The following is an 18,850-nucleotide window of genomic DNA, read 5'->3' on the forward strand; positions in this document are numbered from 1 at the left end:
AGGCTAGCAACTTTTCCTCAGGCCTGCAAGTCATGTGTCTCCTTCAGATCAGCATTCTTTGGGTCTTCACATCCTTACTGTCTTGCAAGTTCTACGAAGTCTACAAATATAATGCCACCAAATACAGCACTTCTTCCATCCACACAGGTAAATTTAACAGCCAAGTTTTTATTTTACCTTCATATTCCATCATATTCAGCACCCTTTTCCTGGGCTGGAGCAATGCAGTCTTGTCTTGACTATGCTGATTCATGGTGCTTTAATCTTACTTTTTGCACTGTGTCATATTAGCCATGTGGCCATCACCACTGCATCCTTCAACAAATTTCCCTTTTTCCATCATGTCAAATCTACCTGTACACAATTGCTTGGCTTTTTATCCTTCTTCTCATTTCCTGTGCACTGCAGAGATGTATCTGGAGACCGTTTTTTTCTCCGGTATTTCACACATTGAACTATATCAGGTTTTATATCATTTCTAAGAAAAGACTTGAGTGGTTTTAGAACCTGATGGCATCCAGTTTCCAATTATATGAGAACGTGGACAGTGGTTTCCTGTTGATTTGGTAAAAATTATCAGCAAGTATGCTTTACCTTTGGGATAAAGGTCTTACAGAGCCAAGAGTCAGCTTCATGTTGGTCTTTCAAACTCAGGGCTACCATGTTTCTGTCAAAAGATGCTCAGACAAATGTGTACACTCAAGCTGGTGAGACCTACCCGGGTTCTACTAAATCTACCATTTTCCATCTGCTTTCTTGAAAATTTTGGTAGCTGTTCCCTTGATAAAGAGTGTGCTTTTTGAGGCAGTTGTGCTTGTAATATGAAATCAGCACTGATCTCTTGTATATGTTTTTGACTCCACAGCCTACTGTAAGCTCAAGACTCAAGAAGAACTGTAGAATCACAGAATGGCTTAGATTGGAAGACACCTTAAAGATCATTGAGCTGCTGTGGGATGTAGCCTTTGCTTTGGGGAAATTGGTAAGCCTTGTGTGGCATATCCTGATCATATTTCCAAACAGCACAAGGCTAAGGCAAAAAAACCAAAAGATTTAAGAGCTTCAAGCTGGAATGTCATGAGTCGAAAAGCTGAATTTTTCTGTATAAGTGGAGAAGATGAGGTCTGCCTGTTTCTCTCAAGAATTCAAAAAATACTACCAAAAAAAGTTGAAATTTTCTTGTCAATTGAAACAACAAATTCAATAAACCCATTATATTTTCTGTGACTTTTTTCATCAAGGGATTGGAGCATGAAATGCAAACCTCTCAGGTTTCCTTTTGTCCCTATGTACTTCTCTTCTGGATACTAGCCTCATTAACCTTTCCATTGGGATATGTACCTTGCTTTTTTGAGAGAAATATGAATGTAATGTTAAACATTGTATTATGTAAGCAACTTTTAACAAAGAAAAGTAGGAAAAACTCAGTTTTTACTTTTCTCCTTCTCAAAAATGATACAATGAAATGCTGTTATCAAGGTCTCCATCTGGGAAACTTAAAATTCTACCTTAAACAAAGGCGTCAGTCTTGCGAGGCAAGCTTTTGCGCAAAGTTTAGGTTTTAGACAGTGTAAACTGACAAAACTCAAAATTCTGCAAGACTAATGAAGTTATTGTCATGGCTTCTGCAACCCAGCTTGTCACCTCTAGGGAATCTTGTTTGCTCAGCAAACAGGTGTACTCTGGATGGAAACCCAACCCTGCGGTGGTAACTGCTCAAGAACATGGAAATGAGTCATTTCCAGCTGAAGTCACATGAATAACTGCTGCTTTAGCTTAAGCACAAGTAATCCAGCTAAGAAAATACAAAATCAATTAAATTACAGACATAAATTTCTTCACTACTATCAATTATTAAACATAGGTAAATCAACATAGATAGCTTTCCAGTTACAAAAAATAATATTATCTTCCTTGGAAAACAAGTGCTGGCAGGAAAGGAAGGGCTGAAGGTGCTAGATAGAGACATACAATGAATTCAACCTCTTCCAAAGCAGCAGGAACTGAATGTACATGCTCAGAGCTCCATGCACACACACTCTGTCTGCCTCTGAAGCTGGATTGGTTTGTGCTTCAGCTGTGGAGCTGATTACTCAGTTGCAGGAATAAAGGCAACATAGCAATCAGCCTGCATCAGTCTGCCACTCTGGAACTTTGGGCTGCTCTCCCTAGTTCCCCAGGTAGGGGACCCAACATTGTTCCCCCATGGATTCCTACCCCTGGGTGGGCTCTCTTAAGATGTGCTCCTCTGTTTTCTCACAGCTGCCAGGTTGAATGCTCCCTTTGCAATTGCTTTGCACTTGCACCTCTGTGCAGTTCCTCCTCTTTGCCTTCCAGCTGTTAAACACATTTCTCTCCAGCCATATTTTCCTTATTCTTCAGATGGGAGAGCCCACTCTGTAATTTTAATTTGCTTTGCCTTTCTGCATCTGCAGTGCAGATGTGTCTGAGGTATGTGAGCTATTTGTAATTGCCACAGGAGATATCCATTTCAATACAATTTTTTGAAATGGGATTTTTAGAGATTATGAACCTATACTTTTTTTCTTGTAAAGTATTATCAATCGACAGGAGATACTGCCTTCAAATAATTTAGAATTCAAAATGAAATAATGAAATAATGTGTTGCCCCTTTGCTCTAATAATTATCCTTGCTTTGACAGCAATTCATTTTCACTGTTACTCTTTAACATCTTGGAAAAGTAACCACAAACTTTTTTTGGTGCCCGTGTTCTTTAATTAGTCCATTTTCTCTTTACCTATATGAATCAGCAAGATGACTTGTTCAATAGCCCTGTGTTAGTTTAGTACCTTTTTTATACAAATAGCTACACCAAACAGCACATAAATAGGAAGGTTTTTGTTCCACTTTAATGTGTTGCATTTGAACTCTTTGCTCCTTTGCTGCAGACTGTGCTCACTACTTAGCTTTGACCACATCTGACTAAGACTAGAGTGGGATTCATTTCTCTCCTTGATAAAAGTGCCTGCACCTCAAAACTGTTGCAGTTATCTCGATCACGTCTTCCTGCAAGTGGTCCAACAACAGCAGGTATGTAATGCAGTGCATTAGGGAGATGCAGGGAATCAGTGGCTCCTTTGAGACATATGTCTCTGCGAGCCATGGTAGTGGTTACCCTCCATTTCACAAAGTATATATTTAGCCTTTCTGTTGTTTTGCTGCTTGTGCAAGCTGGGGGCAGGAGGGAGTCAGAGCTGCACTGCACGCAGTGCTCCTGGCGGGGCCTTGGCTGCTCAGCCCAGCAGTGAATTTCTGTCCAGGCTGTTCAGCAGTTCTTAAAGTTCTGTGTCTGATGGAAAGAAAATGAGGCTTGTTTTTGGCACTCTGAAGCAGAAGAGATGATACTAAACCAGGCTGAACATCAGGTGGGGTCTGGTCTTGGACTTTTAGCTTTCAATTTTTTCACAATCCTTCTCCTCACCACAGTCTTCTCAAACACATGAGAGCTTGTGTTTCCTTTGCAACAATTTTATCTATGGTTAAAACTCAAATTTGTTGTCCAGATACTTCGCATAAGTGAATTAATTCTGCCACTGAAAGACATTATTTGGACAAGTTGTGTGAGTGTGTGCATCTCTTATAGCATCTTGTGCATCATCCGTTGTGTGCCAGTTCTTTGGGGTGGCAATGCAGGACTGCAGCGAAATGGAAATTCATCTTTCTTCTTGGACTGACAGCATGTCAAACATTTATAAACACCAAGCCACCTCTCAGTCCTCATTGGAGGTGAAAAACTGGAACTGTGTCTGGCTGGTATTTCGGAATACAAAAAGCTACTTAGATGTTGAATTTATTATATATGCCTTTGCATATTCCTACAAGAGGGGAGGCATTGTACAGGAGGACTCGTCTAACTCAGAGACAAACTAAGAATAACTACCAGGGAGAAAAAAATAATGGTAAAAAGCAGCAAAAACCACAGACTTTCCTATGAAGATAAAACCAATTAGTTACAGGGAAGGTGCGGCCAGACAAGAAGTAGAACTCCCACACTTAATATTTAGACTCATTATTTCTTATGTGGGTGAGTAAGAGTCTCTTCGATTAATGGATACCATGAAAGATGGAAGATTCAAAGCGTAACAGTATCAACTCATTGAAACTGCTGATATTGTTTGTTAGGAGCTCACAACACCTTTTGTCCCAACTAAAAGCTGTTATGCTATGTTGCATAAATCCAGTGGACAGGTGAATGCAATAAAAAGAGTAAAGAATAGGATGAAATGAGAGTGGTCATAATATCAAGTATTTTTAAAAACTACCAAATTGTGTGGCTGAATCATGAACATTCTTAAAGCATGGAGGTGGAGGGTTGAGAAAGAGTTGGCAGAGACATTTCTAAAAACTAACATGCGTGTATTAATATACACTTGCAAACAACTGTGTAGTAGTCATCTGTTGCTAGAGATTTCTTATGTCCCCAGCCAACATAAGTGGAGTCACATCTCAGGGAAAGCAGAGCAATAAACATGCAAATCTGTGGCTCTGAGGGACAAGGTTTAGTGAGTGTGGTGATGAGAGGTTGACAGTTGTACTTGATGATCTTAGTGGTTTTCTTCCAGCCTTAACTATTCTGTGAAATAGGAAATGGTGGGTTTGGGCCCTATACGTCAGATCTGGGAGGCTGAGCTCTAGAAGTGACCAAATGAGAAGAACAATCAGGGGAACTTCCCTGGGAGTGAGAGAGAAAGGGAATCAGATGATCAGAGGAAAAATGTCACACTGCAAAGCCATCACAAGGCAGCTGTGAAAATTTGAAACAGAAACAAGAACTGAGGATGAAGGTTAAAACTGGATCAAAACCTTCCTTGTTTTCCTATCTGAACCAATAAGCTCAGCTGTAGCTCAGCTGTAGCTCATTCATCCAGGGCATGAGGCCAGAGTAGAGCAAAGACAGCAGCAGGAGCAAAGCTGTCTATGCAGCAAGAGGGCAGGGTGAATGCACTGCATATTTCATACTATCCAGAGATGAGCACTGATTCAGATGGAGATCCTGACTCAAAGCTTCCTAAGATCCCTGCCACTTTGCAGAGAAATACACACAAGCCCCTTGACCTGGAAAGGATAGATCATGCTGACAGAAAAGTCAGAAATATGCCTTTTCTGTAATGTCAGCCATTTGCTCATATAATTTCGGAAAGTTTATGAGAAAAGCCACTTCAGAGCAGAAAACGACCTAGCAAAATTGAAAATACATGAATTGATGTCATACATGGTCTAACAAATATGTGAAGAGATTGCTATATGGATGACAAGAGTACCTAGAGCTACTGAACACTGGTAGAGGGAGTGTAGAGTTACTTCTCAGCACTACAAGTTCAAATGGACCCTTCCACTGTCTTCAAGAGCACCTCTGGTTTGAGACAGGGCTTTTGATAGATGTTAAAGTGAAAATGACAGTATATTTGGACTTCCAAAGACTTCAAAGCTTTTCAATGATGTGGTAAATATTTATTTGGAAGCAGCCTCAATCACTGGACAGAAGTACTTTGCTGAATTAACTTTTACATATCCTTTCTGAGTATAACTTATTTTAGAGACAAAGACACAAATGCCTGAGTCTTAATTCTCCTAATTGTTCATGTAGCATTTGTGCGGTTGGTCTATACATCATTTTAGAATTCATAGGAACACTCTGAAAACAAAGAGCTAGCTTGATAAGAAGATCAGTTAGAAGTTTTAAAATGAGTAATTATTTCCATTTATATCCATGTCATTAGCCACTTGTGAAAAATATCATCTCATAAATATACCAAGGTATTTTTCTGCAATGTTCAAGAAGCAAATAATTTTTTGCAATGTTTATGGAAAGAAAAAGAAAAAGAAAAAGAAAAAAACAGCAGCTAGGTAGATACCAGGAACTTCATCAGATGGATAGTATGCATGTACCTTCAGCATTGTTTGTTTCAAATACGAAACCACAGAAATCTGTTAGTTCATAGACCATTTCTCATAAAATAATTCCCTATTAATCTACAAACTAAGACAACATTATATGAACAACATAAAGCAGATGTATTTTATGTATTTTCAACAAATCTCTGTAAACTACTGTCCACATTTTTAATTGTTTTCTGGTCCTTTATGTATTTTTGAGAATACTGTCGTTTATCATTAAAAGAGAGCTCTTCCTGAAATTCACAACCATTTTATTCCAAATGTTCATCCACTGTTTTTAATGAGGGAAAGGAGTTTAACACATTCATTTGTAATCAAAACCAGAACAACTTAGCTTTACAGTGAGTAAACAAATCTTTCCAGTATTAGGTAAAAAGTGTTCCCTGGGTATCTGGAGTGTCCATAAGAGAAACTTGACTGAAGAATCAAACTGCAAGACCATCCAAATTAAATGCAGCCCATGACAAATAGTTGTTTTCTGATGATGTAAAGCTGCTCACATTCTTCCTGCTTCTGAGGTGTTTATGGCAGGTGTAAATTTGGAGAGTTTAGAGATTATTTAGGAAATAGGAATATTCTCCTTTGCATTAAGTTCTTTTCAATTTGTTTATGAAAGACTAACAAGAGTCTGGAAATATAAGCAACAAATAAAGAAAACACTGGTGATCTTTTTGGTATGAAGTCACGAATGTGTAATACCTGTATTAAAGTCACAACCTCTTCCATACTGGTTCCTTTATTTATTTATTCAATTGTTTGCGCCCACTTCTTGAAAAAAATAAGAGTCTTATACAATATGTCTAGAACACAATTTATATAACTTTTAAATAAATAAATAAAAATTTCCATTGATTTTTGTGAACTTTGAAATCAACCGACTTAGGAATCTTAAGCAACAAACCTGAATGATGAACTATAGGTCAAGTGAACAATGTCGGGTTGGATTTTCACTAGAGACACTGAAGAACTGTACATTGACATTGCAACAAATTGGTTCAGACTGAGTTCTCTAGTGTTTGTTTAGCCCTGTAGCTGAATTTTCAACTCTTGTTTGTATTTGTTATGTTAATTACACCACTCAACTTAGACTCAAGCTTTCTTGAGATAGTGTAGTCATCTAAATGTAGACCAACTTGGGAGGATGTTTAATAAAAAACTGAAAGTAGATTTTAACTTTCTGAAAAAGCACTATTTGCAGAGTATTTCTATTTAATGCTCCATCTAAAGATGAAAATAAAATGATGAGTCTTAACCTGCTCCCATAAGAACATTAATTACCAACACCTATATGAAGACTTTGAGACAAGAAATCTATGGAGGGCAGCTCAGTGTGGTATTACAGGATCAGCAGCTAATGCAGGGAGAATGAGAAAGTGAATGGAGGAGAGAGCTGCACATAGCGTAGAGAAAGATGTCAGTTGGTAATATCTGTCTTTTAACCTTCAGGGACCTATAAGAAGAATGCATCTGGGGGAATTTCCTTAGAGCCAGTGAGATTAACAGCCTGAGGATAACATAAAATTGTGAGTCATGGAATGGCTTTCCTTCCAAGTGTCATTGATTTGGGACTCATGGCACATGAACCTATGGGAGAGAGACGATGCATTCTTTCAGGAATATTTTCCTGTGGGAATAAAACCTCTCAAACAGAATGTTTATCTGTAATGCAGTTTGGAGAGGAGCTGGAGTTACTTTGTGCAACAGGAAACTGAAATCTTTTTTATTTTGAGCTCCCTTAGGTATGGCGTGGCCACGGTACACCTACAATCATTTTTGCCATGGATCAAGGAATGACCCGGTTTACTCCTACAGTTAAATTTCCAGCACAAGCCTTCATTATGTTTTCCCAGGAAGAATACGCTCACCGTGAGAGAGGACCTCAGAAAGAAAAGAAGACAAGAGGAAGCTGGAAAATTGGGGGTCATATTTCCCTATGCTGCTTTAGGACAAGCTGCACACAGAAGTCGTACTTGCTGCTGTTGCTCAACCCTTATGCTGTTCCTCACCTACTTCAGCAGCCTACGTACATCCTATGCATTGCAGAAGTTGCTGTTACCACTCCTCTGTCTCATACAAGGTAGCAGAGATGTGAGAGTTTTTGTATGAGTAGCTATTTTAGGCTGAAAACCCCACTCTGCCAGGTTTGGGTTGTTTTCAACTTGCAGCCCTTTTTTGGACATTCCATTTCCCCTATCTCCCACTGGTCAAAACCAAAATAAAAGCATGGTCACTCCTGGAAGAGTCACTCGGGAGAAGAGGGTGAGTAGGACAAATCTGAAATGACAGCGCTGACCCAGGAGTCTTGCAGGATTCTGGAGTGAAACGGCTGAACTACAAACTGTAGGCACAAGGTTTGTACCTACACAAAGTGGTCCTATTGGCTATCAGTTATCTGAAATGTCTCAGGGGAATCCCAGCGATCTGCAAACCAGTAAAGTTGACATCCATACCATGCAATTTCGAGACAGAGTGGGCTCGTGGATAAATGTGGTGCACAAGAAATTAATAAATATGACGTTTATGAAAGGAAGTCACACCTCACTGTTAAGCTAGAGTCAGGGCAGAGTCAAAATATCATCTCCTTGAATCTGCTAGAGTCTCCACTGACTCTCACAGTACAGCTGCCAGTGAAGCTGAGTTGTTATGTAAAACCAAAGGCCTCACATAAGCGTACAACTGGTTAAAAGACAAGAAATAAAGCACAGGGCTCAGCGTATGGGTTTTGCAGTTGAGTGAGTTTAATAATGAGAAGGCATGCCTGGGCCTGTGCTTTTTAATTTGGCCACCTGAAATTTGGGTAATGGGGTGAACTGTGGAATAATACAGTTTGCTGATGTACTGAGGTATTCAGTGTAGCAAAGAGGAGGTCCAGCTGCAGAGAACTGTTAAAGAACTTTAAAATACTGAGTGAAAAGGCAGTAAATTGGCAGATTGAAATCAGTGCTGATGATTACAAAATTACACACATGAGAAAAAGCAATCTTCATTTTACACACACAATGACAGGTGCTGAATAAGTTCGTGTGTTTTAAGGACCAAGATTTTAGGATTTCAGCAGCCAGCTCTGTAAAAAAATTATTTTGTCCGAGTATTAGTAAAAATGTCAAATAGAAAACTAGCAATCATTAGGAAGGAATCGTCAGAAAACAGAAATCATTATGGCACAGCATGACTGCAGCCCATTATATGGCCCTGGTTCCTTATCTCAAAGAGAATACAGGAAAACATCTCAAAAACAATCAGTAGAATCAATAGAAAGGAGCAAAGCGATGGCATGGCTGTTGCGTGGAAGACAACTGCATGCTGAGGACTGCTCAGCCTGCAACAGAGACAACTCAGTGGTGGAGTGAAATGTGAATGTCTAAATGCAGGAGTCAGTCAGAGGGATTAGAGAGGCTCTCCTTGTCCCTCACAGCCTCAAGGTGGGGTGAGAAGAGTGAATATCAGGTTCAAAGTGAAGATTGTGAAGAGCCATGTGGAGGAGAGGAGAGCAGGGACAGAGTTAATGTACTGCAGAAGTGGTACATCAAATACACAGGCTTTCTGAAACAATCTGAATCAATCCATTTTTTAAAACCATTTATTTTCCTTCTCTAACTATAACTACCACAGAGTAGATGATACCATCTCACTCCTGTGCACACACATCTCTTAGCTCTCCCAGGCTGCATCGCTGGATAAAATTGTACAAACTGTAGAAGTGTCCAGCATTGCCACTGTTCTTCTCTTTGAAAAGGTTTAGGGCAACCATTAAAATTCATTTTGCACTTAAATATAGTTTAGCTGGAAATGCTTTCCTTAGTTGGATATTATGAGGAACGATGCAGGAGATCCAGGACTCCCTTGGATATGAAAGAAGATCTGACAGGCTTTCATGTTAAATGTGTTTCCCCTCATTTGTACACAACTGAGAGGAAAAACATGCTCTTGTGAAGTTGTATTTTTATGGTGTTCTCATCTAGCATATTTATCACATTAATGGAACAAAACTGGGAACAGCTGGTTCAGCACATTATATTAAGCACCCTGCAGAACTGGTCTTACAGACTAACACTGGGTAGGGAAGGCTCAGAGGAGATGCAACATAATGTGCCTGAGCAACTACCTGCCCCCAAAACGGCCAGCTATTTGAGCCAGATTTGATGGGGTAGCAGCAGAAATACATCTGATGGCACAGAGCAGAGAACGGCATTTTGCATGGGTATGGACAGCTGAGGGAGGATGGATGGGAAAATGTTATCTCTGTTAGATGTATAGCAGTTGCCTTTAGTTGTTTCTGGTGGAACCCTTTGAAAAGGAGTGGAAAGAGATAGAGAGTTCAGTTTGTAGTCTAATAAAACAGGGAATTTCCCTTTGAGCTCCTAACCAGTTCTGGCTGTAAACTCCAAAAATTCATTTATGCAGGAGGGGCAGAGAGACTCATTGCTTCACTGTTAGTGACTAATGAAACTTTGGCTTGTTCCTTTCCCTTCCTTCATACAGAAGCTGCTGCAGCTGGTTTTGCTTCCCTGGAGGACAGCTGTTTGTTCCCTTTTCAGTAACACCTCGTGTAACAGTACATTCACAGAAAGATGCATACACAGAAAGACCCATTACCTATGTTAAATGCGTACTGAGGTTTCTCGTGTGTAGTCCATAAACTGGAGAAATCCCACAGCATTATATCACTTGCATGTCACAAACACATGCATGGTTGTGATGAGTACAAACAAGAACAGCTGTTTCCTTCAAAATCAATTCAAGTCTCCAGGATTACTGAGTCACTTTGTTATGACTATAGAATGGGGTCATGAATGAAGGTGTCTTACATCAGGGGAGACAACTGGGCTTGAGGAAGTAGAAAAGGCTGCAGGGATTGTAGTGAAACCCACTGGGTTTATAGCAACTAAACTTTGGGCACAGTGATGTGTTACTGCTTCATTTTATAGTTTCAGCCAAAGTTTGGGGTGGATTAGAAGTCTTATGTTAGCAGGAATCCCAAAGAAATCCTGCCCTGTTCCCAGTCAGCTCAACCAGTCTACCCTTTAGATCATTTATTTGGTAGCACCCTTGAGTCCTGAAAATGGGTAAGTCTCACAAACTCCCCTCTCCAAGCCCAAGCCTAAGCCTCTGGGACTATTCAAATCCATTTCCAGACCTTGGGCAGAGAGAAGGAACTGAAATATGCTTTCTACCTGTGTAGGGCTGTCTTTTGTGACAACATCAAGCAAAATTGGAATTCTACTTTTCACAGAGATTCTGGTGAATAAAAGCTCAAGAACATTTAATTATTTTCTTCTTTTCTTTATTTAATATCCAAATTTTAAGAATCTTTCATCGTGAAATCCAAAGTTTTAAATAATACTCAAGTACAAAAATATAGTCCTTAAGATAAAATCTTCCATACTGCTACTTCCAAATAAATAAAATGATGTCAGACACACTTAGATGATTCAATACAAAAAAGTACAGAGACATTCATAATAAGTGAGTTGAAGTTAAGTCAGTGCAATAGAGTTTGTCACAACTCCTGGAGCTGCCAAGTAGCCTGGCCTCTCAGTTGCTTCAGTGCATAACAATAATTATCAGCAATAAATAACCCAGATCCCAGTTCAGAAAAGTGCTTCAGCATTTTCTCACCTTAACACAAGTCTATTCCCTTGATTTGGATTTACACATGCTTAGAACTGAGCAGATATAAATGGGTTTTCCTGAGTGCAGTATCAACGTCAATTCAATATTTCCACACAGAAACATGGTAAACATCACCTCATTCAGTATTTTCAGGTCAACAAACATATAACAGATAGACAGGATTTTAAGACAAAATTGTTTCTTACATAGCAGTAGGAGGTATAAATACTTTCATTGTTTGTTTTCTTTTAAATATAAATAATTATTTAGAATACTTAAATATTAATAAATAAATGTATAAAAGCTCAGTTAAAAAAATCAAAAATAAAAATTGTGCATTGTAAAATTTAAAATAGTTGAGCACAAAAGGTCATAAGATGCCATTAGCAATTGCATCTCCTCTGAGGATGGCTCCTTTTCCTTTTGGAACTTGGAGGATCCACCAGCTTCTGTAAGATGCTGAACAGCTCATTTGCAGCCTTGCGCTGGATTCTCAAGTCATTCATCTGTTTTGAGCAAGAAATAGACAGAAAAAAGGTCACACCAAGAGCTATATTTGTTTACGGATTGCATCCTTCAGGCTAAACTGCTGATGACATAGAACAGAAACTGGAAACTTTCAGTTATTCTACCGTCTGGTTCCTGAAACTAAGAAGCGCTTTTTCACAGATTTCTGTTTTCTGCCTTCTCTGTTATTTTGCAGTGTAACAGACCAAGCACATACTGTGCAATGGAGGTACTCTGTGATCGTTGCTGCTTTGTGATGTGCCTGCGGTACCCACCAGCAGCCAGCTCCTTCAGAGCACAGGGATCAGCAGAGGTTGGTGACTCACACCACAAGCACTCATCCAACAATCTGGGTGACCCAAAGCCCACAGAGATGTGCTGTGGCCAGACACAACTTCCCAACCCAATTTCTATCCACCAGGAGCAGCTGCCAGTGTCTCTATGCCAGGCTCTGGTAAGGCTCGGGGTGAGTAGCTCCAGTGCGATTCCCCACACGCAGTGGAAACATCATACTTTCCAGCCCAAGTGGAGCCGGCCGGGGGTTACCAGGTGCATTACCAAACCAACACTGCCTTGCGTCAAGACTCTAAACTGGAAAACACAAGGTCACAAGTGCCTTGGAGGCAGACAAAGAGTCTTACCTGAAGCTTTGCCAGGTCCATGATATCTTTCACCTTCTTCACGCCATCAGGAAGGTTGTTTTTCAGAGTATAGAGCTCCTCAGATATGTGTTTGATGTGCGGCTTTGACTTGTCAGTGTTTTCAAGCATTTCCAAGTACATTGAAACAATCTGGCTCAGTATGATCCTTTTTTCATTTCTCTGTTGAAGAATGCAGTCAAAAAGAAAGGTCTGTGAGTGACCATCAAAAGGAAAATGAAGGAAACTAAAATCCAAGGTCCTCTCTACCTCTAGTGACAGCATGACTAAGAAGATGCTGTAAGTCCTCTCTGCGGCTAGGCTGTACCTCAGGATCAGTTCATGGTGCAGCATAAAGCACACTGAACTTTAAGAGATGCGTTTTAAGGGAAGCTGCTTTCTCATTTCCGAGCTACTGAAGCAGCCTCTGCTTGTGTTCTCTCTGCCCAGGCTGGTTACACTGGCCTTGGAGCTGCTTTTTACCAAAAGTGCCCTTCAGAGCTCATGACATTTTCTGACTCACCTCTGTCCAGTTCTTCAGTTTCTCTACAATAATAGGTCCACCGTCAGCTACGTCTGAATGACTTGAGTTCTGCAACAGAGAACATAAGCATCTGTTATACAAATGCTATTTACTGCAAGGCAAATAGTGTTCTCCATTCAAATGAACTGTAAAAAACACAGACACGTGATTTTTGCACCACTAATGTGTAATTATTGCAATGCTTTGGCTTCTGAGTTACTTTGCAATGAGATTTAGCACTAAATCACATTAGATGACTATATAGTAACAAAAACTCCATTAGTCTTCTTCTAAATGTAATCTTCTGATACAGCTTATGAACAGAGCATTCACCACCATATTTTACTGAATGTTCTCTGTCAGTTTTGTTATTGGCAGCTGAGAATTAAACTTATTAAGCCCAGCAGCTGGCTAGGCATGGTCAGATCTGGTCGCACCTGCAGGCTTGAATTCACCCTGTCTCAGTAAAATCTCACGTGGAACAAAGAGGAATTAACTATAAAACTATACTGTAAAACTACCATTTGCAAAACTGGAGAATAGCCCAGTAGCCCACAGTCAGATACGGGGATATGTAAGAGTTGTGGGCTACCGAGAGGCTTGCAGGGTCAGAGTCTAACCATCAGGTGTTAGCCACACACTGTGACAGGCTCTAGGAAACAAAGAACAGTACAATTCTCCCACCAAGGAAGGGCAAACTTAATCATTTCCTTTTCTATGTTTTGTCTTTCTTTTTATATACAACAGCTGCTATTTCCTTTTTCATCTGCTTGTTAATTTAAATACTGTGAGTGTAATGGGAAAGCTTGCAGGCTGACGGTAACCCCGCAGGCTGATAGGCTGCTGGTGCCGAGCACTTTGCCAAAGCTGACTCTGCAGCTCTGAAGGCTGGCAAGCATCTGCTGCCAACTGCAGTTTTTAATTTCTCTGCCAGAAGCTCATCAGCACTTAGTATCTCTCAGACCGAGTTCTATATATTCTAGTATGAAAGTCTCTTATCTGTACTAACGACAAATTTAGGATGTAAGGCCGATTTTACAGCTGGTCTCCTGGCAGTTCGGAATAATGAAGTATTAAACCACATCTCTGAGGTGATTCATTGACTACTAAATCTCAATTTTCACATGCACAAAACTCTGAAAAATCAGAGCTGGAAATAGGAGCAGACTCTTGCTGTGACTTTCATGTGATTAAAGAAAAACAGAAACAAAACCAAAGGTATATTAAGATGAAAGATTAAGATGAAGTGCCGCTACTATAGATCTCTTATCTCTATGACTAATCCCAGCTGAAATCAGCTGTGGACTTCTTCAATGCCTCCTGGTTGAAGACAGGTGAATTACTATTACAGTCATTAAGTTATCAAAATTCAGTCTGAAAAAAAGGCACTATTGCTTAACACTTCCACAACAGACTATAGTCACAGCCATGAAATCAGGATGCCTGGCGGTTGTTCAAGTGGCAGTAAATTGCATCTGAATAGAATTGAGTCAAGTTTCATTCATAATAAACTGTATTAAGATTTCTTGTAATAAAATATTTCATGAATTCAAAAGCAAATGGGGCTGGGAGACGCTCTTGTGAAAGGTGGAGTGTCCCTGAAATAAATGCAAACTGCTGCATTAACAGTCACTGTATGAAAAACTGAAAGAAGAACTGAATCATACTAGTGAGAGAGCAAAAGCTGAGAAAACCAAAGAAACTGACAATATTATTGTTAAAAAAAAAAGTAACAAAAAATAATTCTAATAATTCTATAATCACCCTATATCCTATACTGATACACACTGAGGTCTAGGACAAGCAGTGCTCTGCAGCACTACTGCTTTCATATCTACAGCACAAGAAGCAGAAGGAGGAGAAAAATGCAGTAGAAGGCAATACTTACAAAGTCAGCTTTCAGTTTGTCTATATCATCTTGAAGTTGAACAAGATTTAGACTACTTGCAGTATGTCCATAATAGATCATAATGACAGACAGAACAAACAAGTTGTAAGTCTGGTAAGTCATCTTCTTGGTGATGGCTCAGTTCAAATGCTCAGATAACTTCTGAGAGATATAAGCTCAGTGAGCTTCAGCTTCTAATAGTTATATCTTCTATTAGAAGAAAGTAGACGAATGAACTTCATCTGCCTGTCAGTGGTATTTATACCTGGTCTTGAAATTTTTATTTCGTCATCACAGGCTGTGTATATTTAGCCAAGATAGTGTTAGATAAGATTTTGCTATGGGCTGGTTGAGAGAATCCCTCGAAAGTGTCTTTCTTAAAGAAAATTTTTCAGTGGTTCATCAGAGGGTAAAATTTACGTGGCAATTTCTGAAATTTTTTTTACTCGTGGTGGGGAAAAAGAGGGAAATTATGATACTGATTGAGAGTATCCCTTGTGGCTCAGGCATACTCGTACAAGCTATCTGAAAAATCATATCATGTAGTTAAGGGGTCAGTATAACAGTCAACTCATTTCTGGTATTCTTTTAAAGTAACCACTGAGACTGCTGTGGCATAAAACAGAATCATTTTAAATTTTAAATCTCCTTAGTGCTGTCCTTTCATGAAACAGTAATTTCATTCTTTCCATAGTCTAAAGTCTATTCTAGCTCTTTCTCATTATTTACTCCTGAATTCAAACTAGGCTTAAAGAAAAATGTGTTTTAGCATGGATGCAATGATATACTAAATATCTCTATGATTCCCAACTATCTGCAAAAGCAGGATATTTTCTACTCATCTGTGTCAAGTGCTGTAAGTGCACTTGGAGTATTGATGCTAGACTATATCCTTATTGACTTTAACTTGGAAAATTAAAACAGTTTAAAAATGACTTAATTGCTAGGAGTGTTGCCATGGATGATTGTAGTTCCTCACCTGCATACTAACTTGCATTTACATATGGGAAATATGAAAATAGAAGAATGTTGTTCAAAAAAGCCCAGTGGAAGCAGACAAGATGATCTCCAAGCGTATATAGACCCCTGCAACATATCTGTTGAAGATTATTGGAGATGGAGTTCTTGTGTAGGCACTGAACTCTGCTTTGAGAAATATCATTAGATAAAAAAAGCTCACTGTGCAGAGTTTTATAATGAAGTCAGAGTAATTTCAGGCTGTAGTAAATGAATGCAGGGTGGGTAATAGACTCATGAGAAAAAGAATCTTGTAGGAAAAAAAGCAAAAGAGAGAGGATTAGTAAGGAGGAAGATGTGAGCACAGTCCTCAGTGGAGGATATCTGTAGCCCATGAGAAACAGAAGGGACTCAAAGTGGCTACCAACAAGAGTGATCTGAGTTCCCCAGCACAGTCCTGGATGGGTCTTCAAATGTTCCTTACAATAAGTTGTCCTCTTCCTCTACAGCACCTCCAACCTCAAGAAATGGCCATTAATTCTATTAATAGCTTTTGTCTGCGGGTTGAAAGAAGATCTCCATGTACAGGGTAAGTCTAGGCTGCTATGACCACTGCAAACAGAAAATTGCCATTTTGCTGACAGAAGATGCAAATCCCATCAACAGTGATAGGCCCAAAATCTATACACAAAACTTCCTGGGAACCTCATCGTACCAAGATGGCATGCATCTCACAACAGAGACAGTACTGCACTAATGTTATGGCTGTAAGTGCACTTGGAGTATTGATGCTAGACTATATCCTTATTGAATTTAACTTGGAAAATTAAAACAGTTTAAAAATGACTTAATTGCCAGAAGTGTTGCCATGGTGATAATGCTAATCATGGCTATTCAGTGACTCCACAAAGCATAGCACGAAGATAAAGTCATCATGCTAGAAATACAAAGTGAACTCACATGCAACACAATAGCAATACCAGACTATCAAGGCCAGGCTGGAGCAGGCCCTGGGCAACCTGATCTAGCTGTGTATGACTTTATTCATTGCAGGAGGGTTGGACTAGATGATCTTAAAAGGTCTCTTCGAGCTCTAAGGGTTCTGTGATTCTATGATTTTTGATTGTATCGGTGATGTGAAAATATCTGGATGGTTTTGCAAACCAAGCAAGGACAAAATGCACGTTGTGCACTGCTAAACATGGGTATGGGTTTGTATGAATGGGAAAATTAAGAAAATTTTACAAGACGAGACATGTGTTGAAGGTTATCAACTGGACATGAGCCACTGGAGAGATTCTTTGGCAAAATGTTGGAAAATAAATGTCAACGGCATATGGAAAGTGATTCCTGTTACATATGGTGCTCTTTAAACTGTCAGAAACATACAGCTGCAAGAGGGACTGGGTCATCAAGTCCAATTCTTTTGCCACATGTCCTAATTTGAATAATGGCTTTCTGTTGAGTTACGTATGTGTAAAGAAATGCTGCTAAGAGGGTAAACAGTTTGGAACCGTTTATTCAAACAAATTACAACATAACTGAATGCAATTAATTGCTGTAATGAACCAACCAGGCAAAAAGTATAATTCCAGGAGATGAAAGCTGAAGTCATAACACTGCCTTCCTCTGCAAATAACTACTTACACTGCATCAGGTTAGATTGCTGTGTTAAGCATACCAAACATGCATTTTTATCCACAGGAGAGTCACTTCCCTTTGGTCTCCCATTCCTGAACAGAATGTTAATTTTTTAGGAATAATAAGAGTAAGAAATACCAGAAAGGAAGGATTGTTCCAGTGCACATTTTGTAGATGCTGGTTGGAAGTTCTGGGGATTTATATAGCTAATTTCATCACTAGATCTCATCACATTTCAGAGAAGATTGCAATCAAACAAATATCTAATTTTCCAGGTAAGAAAATGGAAGCAAAGAGGAGTGGGATTTGGCATCTAGGAAATGCAAATCTAGGAACACAGACAATATCTTCCAGTTTCAGTCTGGTCCTTTGCCCACTAAGTATCACCATGAATATTATGTCATAAACTGAGACAATAAATTGAAAAACAATAACAAAGAAGAAGAAATTCATTACATATAGTTTTGTCATGCTACCTTCTGAGTTCAGGTCTGACTTCCAGGTACCAGTCTTCCGACTATCAAAATTATATTCCTATTTCAGTACTTCTATTCATCACCACATTTGAATGATCGGAGAAACATTTGAATATTCTGTGGTAAATGTATAATCTGGTGACAGGACAGAAAATGTATTCTAACATAAAAATTCTTTTACATTTGAATAAGTTGTGCATGTTAACATTTACATGCTTTTATCATAACTTTCTTTTCTATTAGCACATGCCATCACCTCTCCAAATCACCTGTGTTGGAAATATCCAAATAATTTTCCAGGACGGTTTCTCTGATAAAGCAGATTTTATTCACGATTGCAATGGCAGGCGTCCCGCAAGCAGGAGCGCCCCGAGAAAACAGTGCCACATCTTTTATCCCCTATTGCCCTGCACTTATCTCTTTCTGCCCTGGTTCCTCATTGGCTGAGTACTGCAGGTTCACACTCTTTCACGATGCTTCACTAATCATATAAATACCAAGTAAGCACAAATCTTTGCCGCCCAGACACAAATATCCTAATTGATTAATAGCCTTCTAACAATTGCTTTCTTAACAAACATTTGGTCATAACTTTCGGATGTGTGTTTTACAGCAAAAACATAACCATAGCCTCTTAATTGTTTAATTACCCCCCTTGACACTTGTGCCCCTATACACTGGGTCATT

At 39.3% G+C, this 18,850-nt stretch overlaps 1 protein-coding gene across 1 annotated transcript; it reads right to left on the reverse strand.

Moving 5' to 3' along the window:
- Window positions 1-11,206: 11,206 nt before the first annotated feature.
- IFNG (interferon gamma) lies at window positions 11,207-15,295 on the reverse strand. The gene is made up of 4 exons (XM_003202048.3): window positions 15,090-15,295; window positions 13,202-13,270; window positions 12,682-12,861; window positions 11,207-12,039 (listed from the first exon to the last, which is right to left on the reverse strand). The coding sequence occupies exons 1-4, from the start codon at window positions 15,210-15,212 to the stop codon at window positions 11,917-11,919; spliced, it is 495 nt and encodes a 164-aa protein (XP_003202096.1). The 5' UTR covers window positions 15,213-15,295; the 3' UTR covers window positions 11,207-11,916.
- Window positions 15,296-18,850: the final 3,555 nt, after the last annotated feature.

Source organism: Meleagris gallopavo, chromosome 1 (genome assembly GCF_000146605.3).
Source record: "Meleagris gallopavo isolate NT-WF06-2002-E0010 breed Aviagen turkey brand Nicholas breeding stock chromosome 1, Turkey_5.1, whole genome shotgun sequence".
Lineage (NCBI taxonomy): Eukaryota > Metazoa > Chordata > Aves > Galliformes > Phasianidae > Meleagris > Meleagris gallopavo.